The 11,045-nt window shown below is 46.0% G+C and overlaps 1 protein-coding gene across 1 annotated transcript; it reads right to left on the bottom strand.

Annotated features, from left to right (window-relative positions):
* Nucleotides 1–24: 24 nt before the first annotated feature.
* Nucleotides 25–11,039, bottom strand: LOC122171205 (actin-related protein 10-like). The gene is made up of 13 exons (XM_042838615.1): nt 10,960–11,039; nt 9,555–9,627; nt 9,118–9,200; nt 8,019–8,127; nt 6,404–6,511; nt 5,991–6,058; nt 5,748–5,827; nt 5,375–5,410; nt 4,279–4,358; nt 4,117–4,190; nt 3,631–3,712; nt 1,374–1,575; nt 25–281 (listed from the first exon to the last, which is right to left on the bottom strand). Exons 1-13 carry the CDS (start codon nt 11,034–11,036, stop codon nt 187–189), a joined length of 1,167 nt encoding a protein of 388 aa, XP_042694549.1. The 5' UTR covers nt 11,037–11,039; the 3' UTR covers nt 25–186.
* Between the last annotated feature and the right edge of the window lie 6 nt (nt 11,040–11,045).

The raw sequence follows: 11,045 nt of genomic DNA on the forward strand, positions 1-11,045 counted from the left end.
TTAATGGCATCACACACAGATAACTCCATATCAAAATCCTACTGATATTTATATACATGTACTTGAAACAGATGAGGAGAACCCTCGCGTAGCATTTTGCTGCTTATTTCTCAGTAGAAAAAGCCCTCTTCATCAGTGGTGGGGGTGCTTTTCCAACATCAAACATCATCTCCAGTGGAGGATTACTCAGTACCAGTCAGGTATGCGCCCCGTCTGGCTGTAATATTCTCTGGACACAGACTGGCTCACAAGAATGTCCTGAAGTGCTCCAAAAATGGCTCCTACGTTATTGACAAAAAAAAAAAAAAAAATAGTTCTGCATTAAAGAGGAGTGAAAGGATGAAGATATTACACTGTTAGTAACCCTGTTTGACCCTAACTGCTCCCATTTATACGCCATGAAAATAACTAAAAAGAAAAAAGAAAATCACCACATCACAGCTGAGAACAAAAGCTGCCCAGCTGACCTCTTTCTCACAAAGAACCTTTGCTACAAGATTACAGGTTACACTTCAAACAAACTATCATTATCAGGAAATTCCCTCTCCCACAGACAGGGAACACAACAGCCATAAGAAGGCCACCCAAGCTGAGAGGAGATTTGAACCACAGCAGCTAGACCAGCAACCAGTGAGAGTAAATATCAGGGAACTCAGTGCAAATAAATTGTTCTGATTGCTAATTCAAAATGAGACACCATGAGTTTTGTAAATAAACTGATAAACATATTTCAAAAGCAGATCAAAATAAAATTCAAGTTAGTTCCTCAGACAAACCACGTTACCAACCAGAAGTTTAGAAAAGCAGGAGCACCTTTTCAATAAGAAAATCCTCCCAGAGAGGCACTACCAATGTAGAGCCCTTTCTGACCCTATTTCTTTCCCCACCTTGCCAGTAGCGCATGTAAAATCCATTGTGGAATTGAAGTACTCGTTCCAGGCACTTTGGGACAGCACAAGGTGGTAACAGCCTCCAGACAGCCCCTAGCTAGCAGCTCCCTGTCACTAATTAAGCTTTTATCAAACTAGCAGGTTGCTGTGCATCCAGCAAGTCTAAGCTCCCCGATTCCTTTACTGCTGCCACCACACGGCAGGAGCCACAAACTGCACTCGCTCCCACCCCGCTGTTTCAAACTGCAAGCCACCAGCTCCAAGTTCCCAAAGCCTGCGGTGCCATCCTGCACTGCACCCCACAAGGCAGCTGCAGCCTGCAGTGCTTCTTCCAGGAGGACTTCACAACTCCACACACATCAGGTGCAGCTCGCTTCCAACAGTTCAGCTAAGCTTTACTGCCACTTATTCATTACAAACCCCACTTGCAAGGTCTGTCTTCCCACTTAGGACCCGTGCTCCAAAACCTGTTCCCATTCTTACCTCCCAGCCACGCCACGTAGTTGGCTTTGGCAGGTGGAGTGTGAACTTTGAAGGTTTTGGTCGCAAGCACTTCTCTGTATTTTGGTTTTTCTACCAGGTACCTGATTTCAGCCATCAGTCTGTGCAGGAACCCCGGCAGCATGGCAGTGCCACCCATAACCACCAAGTTCTCTGCCAACTGCTTCCTGGTGTCTATGGGACACTGACAAGAAAGGGAATTGAAAAGAAAAAAAGCACTTCAATGCCAGTTGTACACAGATGCTTTCAAAGGCCTCTCAGAAATGCAGGCAGTTCTATGCACCTCAACTACTTGTTTCAGCCAAGAAAGAGAAAACATCTACATCATTTTCTACCCAGAAGACCAGGCGAAGGAGCTGCCCAGTTGAGGCTGACAGGAGCACACTGTGAGTCACTGTAAATCCCTTCAGCTGAGTCTGGCCAAGACAAAAGATGGCTGGGGTATCAGTGCCATGAATTCCCATCAGATCTAGGAGAAGAAATGCCAAATATCTCTACAACAGTGCCTGTAAAAATAACATCCCAACTCCTTTCACGTTACTCCACTGAGGAGAGAGCACTGCACTGCTTCTTTTCTTCACACAGAATCACAGAATCACCCGGGTTGGAAGGGACCTCAAGGATCATGTAGTTCCAACCCCCCTGCCTAGCAGGGCCACCAAACACACACATTCAGATCAGGTTGCCCAGGACCCCGTCCAACCTGGCCTTAAACACATCCAAGGACGGGGCATCCACAACCTCCCTGGGCAGCCCGTTCCAGGGCCTAACCACTCTCCTTGTATAGAACTTCCCCCTAACATCCAACCTAAATCTTCCCTCCTTCAACTTCGATCCATTTCCCCTAGTCCTGCTGTTGTCAGCCCTTTTGAAGAGTTTACTCCCCTCGTGGGTGTAGGTTCCCTTCAGGTATTGATAGGCTGCAATGAGGTCACCCCGCAGCCTTCTCTTCTCCAGGCTGAACAAGCCCAACTCCCTCAGCCTGTCCTCATAGGGGAGGTGCTCCAGCCCCCTGATCATCTTAGTCGCCCTCCTCTGGACCCTTTCCAAAATCTCTATGTCTTTCTTGTACTGAGGGCTCCACACCTGGACACAGTACTCCAGATGGGGCCTCACAAGAGCCGAGTAGAGAGGGACAATCACCTCCCTGTCCCTGCTGACCACCCCTCTCCTGATGGAGCCCAGGATCCCATTTGCCTTTCGAGCTGCCAGAGCGCACTGCTGGCTCATGTTCAGTCTCTCGTCCATCAGGACCCCCAGGTCCTTCTCTGCCGAGCTGCTCTCAAGGACCACTCCTCCCAGCCTGTACGGGTGCCTGGGGTTCTTCCGGCCCAAATGCAAAACCTTGCACTTTGCCGTGTTGAACCTCATTAGGTTCACCCGAGCCCAGCCCTCCAGCCTGTCGAGGTCCCTCTGAATGGCATCCCTTCCTTCCACCGTATCAACCGCACCACTCAGCTTGGTGTCGTCAGCAAACTTGCTGAGGGTGCACTCAATTCCCTCATCGATGTCATTAATAAAGATGTTAAAGAGCACCGGTCCCAAGACAGACCCTTGGGGGACACCACTTGTTACCGGCCTCCACCTGGACATAGAGCCATTGACCACCACCCTCTGTCTGCGGCCTTTCAACCAGTTTCTTACCCATCGGGTCGTCCACCCATCAAATCCACTTCCCTCCAATTTGGAGATGAGGATGTGGTGGGGGACCATGTCAAAGGCCTTGCTCAGGTCCAGGTAAATGACATCAGTCGCCTTCCCTTCGTCCACCAATGCCGTCACTCCATCATAGAAGGCCACAAGATTAGTTAGGCATGACCTTCCTTTGGTGAAGCCGTGCTGGCTGTCTCGGATCACATGCTCATTCTTTATGTGATCGAGCATGTTGTCCAGGAGGATCCGTTCCATGATCTTCCCAGGCACGGAGGTGAGACTCACCGGCCTGTAGTTCCCCGGGTCCTCCCTGCTCCCCTTCTTGTATATGGGAGTGACGTGACTTATCTTGACTGATAACTGTCCCAAAAAAACTGCAATGTACCAGAGAGTACAAAGACAACCACAGAGGGAATGAGACACAATGACTCACTGCCCCACAGGAATTCATGACAGGGCACAACCTGAGGAGTCACGTTGTGCTGACTGCAACCTGTAGTCAGGGGGACGGCACTGCAAGAACCATTTCTAAGAGCAGATTCTGAGGCTGGAGGTGTGCAAGGTCTTGTTTGTATTAAGAAGATACCTGAATGAGTGAATCTAAGATCAAAGTGGCAACAGATGTCTCTTCATTATCCTGTTCAAACAGTATTTCTGCAACTGAGTCTCTGTTGAAAAGACAGGAGAGGAGTGTTAGCTCATAGAGTAGCACTGCTGCCAGCAGGGTAGAAACAACCACAGACTCCTTCCTGACAGCACAACATCACTTCTGTCACACACTGCAAACACCAGGAGGTGCCAAAGCCCCACTCACTCCACGTGTCTCACCACCATTTACTCATTCTCTACTTGTGTCCTCCCCCATCTCTCTGATGCATTGGCTCTCATCTTCAATTGTGAACACCCAAGGGAAGCAGAAAGCTTTTAGCATGTTTGCGTTGCACCTGGCACAAATGCTCGGGTTAAGAGACAAAAATGCAACTGCTTCAATGCAGCTCAGTTGTATAAATACCCACTTGCTGCTGAAAAGATATCCTCCTAAGAACAAACACTGCACTACAGTATTTCTCACCGGATGGAGCCAACTACATGGAGAATCTTTTCACCATCCAAAGGATAGTCCACATCTGGAGGCGGCGAAGGACGCTACAAATGGAAAGATGTGTTGCTTTCAGGGCCAGAACGGTCACGGCCACTTCAGGAAAGATCAGAGGGACTTTCATTCTCCACCCACCTCAGCACTGCCATCAATGTTGAACTTGGCTGCCTGGATTCTCAGTCCACGTTGGAGATCACTCACAAAACAAGTGCGAACTTCAGAAAACAAAGGCACAGATGAGAGAATTCACTGAATCAACAGGACAGACAGTTTTGTTTCATTCACAGAACACATTCTAGGTCCTGCCAGTACAAAAAGCAAAACACCCAACCAAGCTTCTGTACCTCAGCTGAGCTGAGCTGTACCCATGTCCCAAGTGTTAATGAAGCTGGCACTGCACCTAGGCAACATTTCTTTCTCCAAAAAGCCAAATGCAATGTAAAGGCAGAGAGACATCGTTCACTGTGCCTCTGGTTACCATGAGGTGGCATGGGCTGAACTCTGCGGTCCAACACACCACACCAGCTCTTGCACCACAGCTTCCCACAAGACACTGATCCTTTTAAACAATCCCACATCAATACAAAAGCAATCCTAATTTCAAGCCTAATTTTTCACATCTGATCACAAGAGACTGTCTCAAAACCAATCAGACAACTGTTTTCCAGTAAGACAGTCCAGGAATTAGAAAGCAATTTCCATTTAAGAAAGCACCAGTAGCATTCAAGATATTTTGCACTTGACCAATGGATTCTTCCTAGCTTGGTCCAGAAAACATATACCACATATACACAGTAACATGGGCCATTACCTACAATTCTATAAATACTCTTATATAATGTAGAAACACAATAAACATTACATAGGGGATCATTTAAGTTCTGCCCAAATATATACCCTACATTTTTCTGGTGTAAAGTAACCCTTTGGTTCAGCCTGACCACCAAGTTAACCTAACCTGCTGATGGTAAGCTAGATCTGACAGCACAATGCCCCCACTGCATTAGTCTACCTAACTGTGAACTCTCTCTAAGCAGCACAAAGACTACACCTAAATGAGAATTCAATGATGTTTGGTGCTTGCCTTCAGAGGAGAAAAACATTGACAGAGCTTCTGGAAGGCACAAAGTGCAAAAAATCTAATGTGATAAACAGCAAAACAGTCCTCAACACTGGACATCACACTCTCCTCTACTACACAATTTAATAAACTAATGGCAGAAAGTTTTACCTTTTATATCCTCAACTATGTCTTCTGGAACAGAGCCTGCAACAGCAACAACACTGAGAACAAAAGCTTGGAAAGCAAAAAGAGAATTTCATAATGAAATTAATTTTGAATTCCAATTAGGACACTTAAGGTTTCACCTTGACTGAGGCCTGTGCAGATTTCTAAGATGAAGAACAGGAAGTTGGCCTTCTCTCAGAAGACAGTGAAACCTTCCTACAGAAATTTCATCTGAGCTGCCTTCCCAACTTTGGTACAAGAGGCTGAGTATAGCAGTAACATACTTTAACAGGGAGACAGAAGTCACCAGAGAAGACCTCGTGAGCTGTGATGAAGACATCACTGTTCCCAGCACAGTGCAGCACCCAGCCCTTACCCATGACAGACGGAAGGCTTTGGCCTTTGGCTAATCCTGTGTCAACTGTGCACTGCTCCAACAGCCGGTATTCCAGCTCCCTGAAACAGGGCAAATGAAGTCAGGTCAAGACAGCAGCGACACGCGACTGCTCCCCATCTTATGCTCATCATACACCATTCACTCACTTCAGCTACAGTCTTTTAAATCTACACTCAAGGAGATTGGATTGCCATAAGCCAGGACGCGTAGCTGCAAACTTACCTGTGGATGGCTTTTCCTCCCAAAGGCAGAGAACCCCAGCAGCTCAGAATTGGAATTCCTTCATAAATCTGTACCAAGATCAGGAAATTCTCTTTTTCCTCACAGGAGCTTCCAGCCTACTGGAACTGAACGCTGTTTCTCATCCACATTTGCCTGCACTTGCTGTCCTTCTCCAAAACTAACCACTACTGTACAAACCATGGAGCTACAAATCAACCTTGGAGCCCCGTAACGCTTTTCCCAAGCTTTAGGGGACACAGACTCCACATGGCAGCTGTGAGGAGATTCCCAGGTTCTGACATCTTAGAAACAAAGGCTGGATCAGCTGATCCAGTCACACTCCATGTCTGTACACCAGCTTTTCATCACAGCCTTCCTGCTGAAAGCTTTCATTCTGCATTAGGAAAGGATACAGGCAGCACCAAGCTTTCTTTATATCCACAGTCGAGCACCATGGCAGAGTTGATCCCAAGTGTCAGAAGAGACATGAGATGGCTTGGAGCAAACAAAACAGAAGGCACCTGGGAGAAAACAAGAAGGTAATGGACAGAAGAGGAAAAAAAAAAAAACAACAACAACAACAAACACCCAATGCATTCTCAGGATTCAAGATCTGAACAACTGCCTCTAGAAGTGTTCATTTTTAATTTAGTTTTTATGGAAATCTGGTAATAATGAAGGAACAGGATACTGTAATTTATGTTTTTACTTTTCTGAAATCTACAATTTTAAAGTTGATCTTGTTTGTGGTACTTTCAAGGCACTTCAGATGCAATTAATGAGAGAGTGGACTCATACTGAAAGCATTCATTATGGAACACTGACCCTGTATTAAAACGTCACTCATTTGCTGCACAAGACAAAAATATCAGCCAGAGAAATAACCTCACTTCAGTACTAACCAGTTTCTTAACATAATACAAAGTCTCCCCAAAACACGAGTGTCCAAGTCATGAGTCACTTCTGACATCCAATTCTATATGGGAGTGCTTTATCAAAGAAATTTTTATCAAAGACATTATTTTTTTCCCTATAAAGGGATCAGTGGTCAGGGAGCAAAGGAAATCCACACAAATCTTGCAGCGATTCCAAATCATGTGAAATTTTATCTGTAGTAAGAAAAAAATTAGAATGTTCAGATTAGTTGTTAAATTGGGTTGTGAAGGCATAGCTGAGCAGCACTGCAGACAAAGTAGTTTCCCTGCTTTACAGAACAACTCCAATCTTAGTTCTACACAAATCAAATAATTACAGCATCGCCTTCGAAAGCATTTGGCTGTAGAACAAACCAAGAGTTAGACTTGGACTTTTCTTAAAGCAATCAAAAAGTGATTAAGCAGAAGAAATAACGAATTTCAGGTAAGTTCTTATTTCCTGAAGAACAGCCAGAGGTGAGATCATGTGCGAGATGAAGATATTGACTCTGATAAAAATCATGACATTTGCTGATAGAGAACAAGAAGCATGTAAGTATAAATTCAGGCACTTCTCAATGGGGACTATCGGATCTGTCAGGAACAGCATGATGTGGTTTGTACTTCCATACAACCCAGAGAAGCCTTTCAGATTCTTAAAGAGAACTGTTTTGTGGTGAAAAAAGGTGCTTCAGTCTGATCTCCCACCTTCCCAAACGAACCACCTCCACATTTTTTATCTTTCTGCATCTCACATTTCAGGATGAGGGGAAACAGTCTTGATCAGGAAGAGGGGTAGATTTAGATGAGATATCAAGAAGAAATTCTTTCCTGTGATGGTGAGATACTCAAACAGGTTGCTCAGGGAGGTTATCAATGTCCCCTCCCTTGCATTCAAGGCCAGGCTGGATGGGGCTATGAGCAACCTGCTCCAGAGGGAGGTGTCCCTGTCTATAGCAGGAGGTTGGAACTGAATCATCTTGAAGATCCCTTCCAACCCAAACCATTCTGCGACTCTTCTGCCATTATTTTCACTCCTTTGCCCATACCATCACTACGGTTCCTACCATTAAGTGCTACGCTCAGCACATACGTAGTTACATCAAATATGCACCTCAAAATGCTTGAAAAGGACTCTGGCAAGAGTCTCTCTGAAGTGGGAAGGGCAGAGCACAGATTCTATGATCACTACACGACGGTCTCTGGGATTCACCAGAAGATGTCTGAAAATTAAAAATGAAAGACATCAAGACATGGAAACAGAACCACCGAGTTTATGCACGTACGACAACACCTACCCTCATTTGATGTCCTGTTCCACCTACAAATCCTAATGTTCTGCAGCTAGACAGCGTTTGTAAGAGCTACCTCAAGGTCTTTTGCTCAAGTTTAAACACTCAAACCCAACGTTCCTCACTGGAAGAAGGAAACTGAGCTGCAGAAGACAAGCTAAGGAGCTCTCTGCCGGGAGCGTGGGGTTCTGAATGTCATGCATTGCTAAACCAACATGAAGAAATGCAAGTGGGGATGCAGAGCGGTCATTATTGGCTTGTCCAGTGCCATGCAGTGCCACACATGGAGCAGAAAGGACACAAGCGCCCTGATTTCAATTACAAGACGATGATAAAGGACACAAAGAAGTCCCCACTTGTGAGGATCTTCAGTACAGAACACTGCAAACAATGATTTTTTACTGCATAAGTGAAAGACTGGAAATAAAGAGGAAATTGTCCTCTTTATCTTCATCTTAATTACTCCTTAACAGCACTAAAAATGCAATAGAGTACTACTGAGATAGAAACGTCCCATGCTTTAAGACTCCATCTCCTACACTATGACACAGGGCAATGAGTCCTGCACTAAATTTCAGCCTACAATGAGCTTCAGCCCCATCAAAACCAGTACAAGTCCTCAGGTACTGACCTTCCCCTCTTACATCCTTTAGGATTCCTACACTTAAAAAGCAACTTATCAAATACCTTTTATTTCAGTGAGCAATTAATGCCACAGGACTCTAACAATTTGCAATATGACCTAAAACACAGCACCGAGTTTCTCCATATATACACATATACAGCCAGGCAGACACCTGCAAAATCAAGTTTGTTTTCTCAACTAGAAAGCAGTCTCTACTGACACATATATGCCTCCTGGGGCATTCCAAAAAATGAGCTGCAGAAGGCCTGCATGACTAACATCCAACAATCTCTTACCTAAAATACAACATACGAATAAATTCCTCCAGATGTGAATATAGCTCTTCTGCACTGATATTATACTGAACAACTTTGACTGGCTGTAAAGAGAACACATCCATCGACAGCAGACATATTAGACATTGATTATATATCACCAGAGTACATATGATCTGCTACATATAAAGGAGGTCTTCTTCTGCCCGTTTTGATGTTATATACCTGATGTCCCCCAAAAACTCATCTTGTAAGTAAACCACAGAATTTATTTCATGCTAATTTTTCACACAATTAATCTAACATTAGTTTTCCAAAGCTGCAATTCTCTACTTTTAAAAAAGCCAACTTCTATCTACATTCAGTATTTAGTAGCAGATGCTGTAATGCCATGAAGAACAGCCAGTGACAATTCCCTCTACAACAAAACCAAGCGCTGTAAAGGTGAAGTGGTTTACCTTTGGGATGTCAGGTTTCTTTATTTCACTAGGAATAATGCATCTAGGTTCTGTTTCACCTGCAAAACCACACCTGAAAGCAAACATTGAAAAAAGTCTTATCAGTGGTAATCACTGTTTAGCATACATGCCTGAGAACCACAGAATCATAGAATCACTGACATTGGAAAAGACTGACAGGATCACCCAGTCCAACCATCCACCCATCACCAATAGCTCTCACTAAACCATGCCCCTCAACACAAAACCCAAACGTTCCTTGAACACCTCCAGGGTCGGCGACTCCACCACCTCCCTGGGCAGCCCATTCCAGTGCCTGACCACTCTTTCAGAAAAGTAGTATTTCCTAATGTCCAGCCTAGATCTCCCCTGGTTCAGCTTGGAGCCACTTCCTCTAGTACTATCACCAGTTACACGAGAGTTTGTACAATTAATACAAGATACTCTACGTATAAATTTGTATCAGACTGACCAAGACACATTTCTTATCTTTCATTGACTGTCTCAGCTGCATTAAGCAGAATAGGTTTACTTCACCTCTGAAAGTACAATCTTTGAGTGATGATCACCCACCACCTGCCTTCCTTACTGCCTACTAAATTCCCACACAAATAACTTCCCCCGTTTCCACATCAGACCCATTCCCACTGAAGCTCTCAGCACTCACACGCACCATTCATTCACACCCTGCTCACATCCTCACTTTCTGTGAGATGCATTTACAAGAAACAAGAGACAGCCTCGATGACTGTCATCACAGAACGGCCCGGGTTGGAAGGGACCTCAAGGATCATGAAGCTCCAACCCCCCGCCACACACAGGGCCACCAACCTCCACATTTCACAGCAGCCCAGGCTGCCCAGGGCCCCATCCAACCTGGCCTTCAACACCTCCAGGGATGGACGGGGCATCACAGCCTCTCTGGGCAGCCGTTCCAGCACCTCACCACTCTCTCTGTAAACAACTCAGAAGTTCCGGAAGGTCCTGCGCTCCATTTCACTGCTGACCAACAATAAGCATCGCCCCTGAGACAACTTCAAAAGAAACTTCCAAAAACAGACAGAGATCAGAATTCCAGTGCTTAATTTTGGTCCCTGAAGGAATTCTCCAGTCCCAGTGCACGCAAGCAGCTGCATCTCCCTGCCACCCTGATCGCGTCTGAGAAATTCGCCACACGTTCAGGAGAACTTCCACAAGGACAGCCGCCCCCGAGCACAGGCAGCGGCACGGGGGGCCCGAGGCGAGGCTGGATCGGCCCCGGGCAGCCCCACGGAGCTGAGGGGCGCCGCTCGGTGCAGGGAGTCGCACTGACGGCCTCCGAACAAAACCGCCGAAGCACGCCAGCATCGCGGACAGGGAAGCGCGCGAGGCCCGGCGCCGCAGGGAGCCGAAGCCAAGCGCTCACTTGGTGAAGGCCTCGCCCAGGTCGAGCACCACGGCGGTCTTCTCCCCGCCGCTTCCCAGGCCCTCGTACAGCGGCATCGCGGCTCC

The sequence above is a fragment of the Centrocercus urophasianus genome, unplaced genomic scaffold (genome assembly GCF_019232065.1).
Source record: "Centrocercus urophasianus isolate 14NV4802_14NV808 unplaced genomic scaffold, USGS_Curo_1.0 seq_863, whole genome shotgun sequence".
Lineage (NCBI taxonomy): Eukaryota > Metazoa > Chordata > Aves > Galliformes > Phasianidae > Centrocercus > Centrocercus urophasianus.

Coding starts and splice junctions, on each gene's coding strand:
- LOC122171205 (XM_042838615.1), bottom strand. CDS start 11,036: ATGCCGCTGTACGAGGGCCTGGGAAGCGGCGGGGAGAAGACCGCCGTG. Junction 4,359..5,374: donor CATAGTTGAGGATATAAAAG/GTAAAACTTTCT, acceptor TGTTTTCTGAAG/TTCGCACTTGTTTTGTGAGT. Junction 282..1,373: donor CTACGTGGCGTGGCTGGGAG/GTAAGAATGGGA, acceptor TCAATAACGTAG/GAGCCATTTTTGGAGCACTT.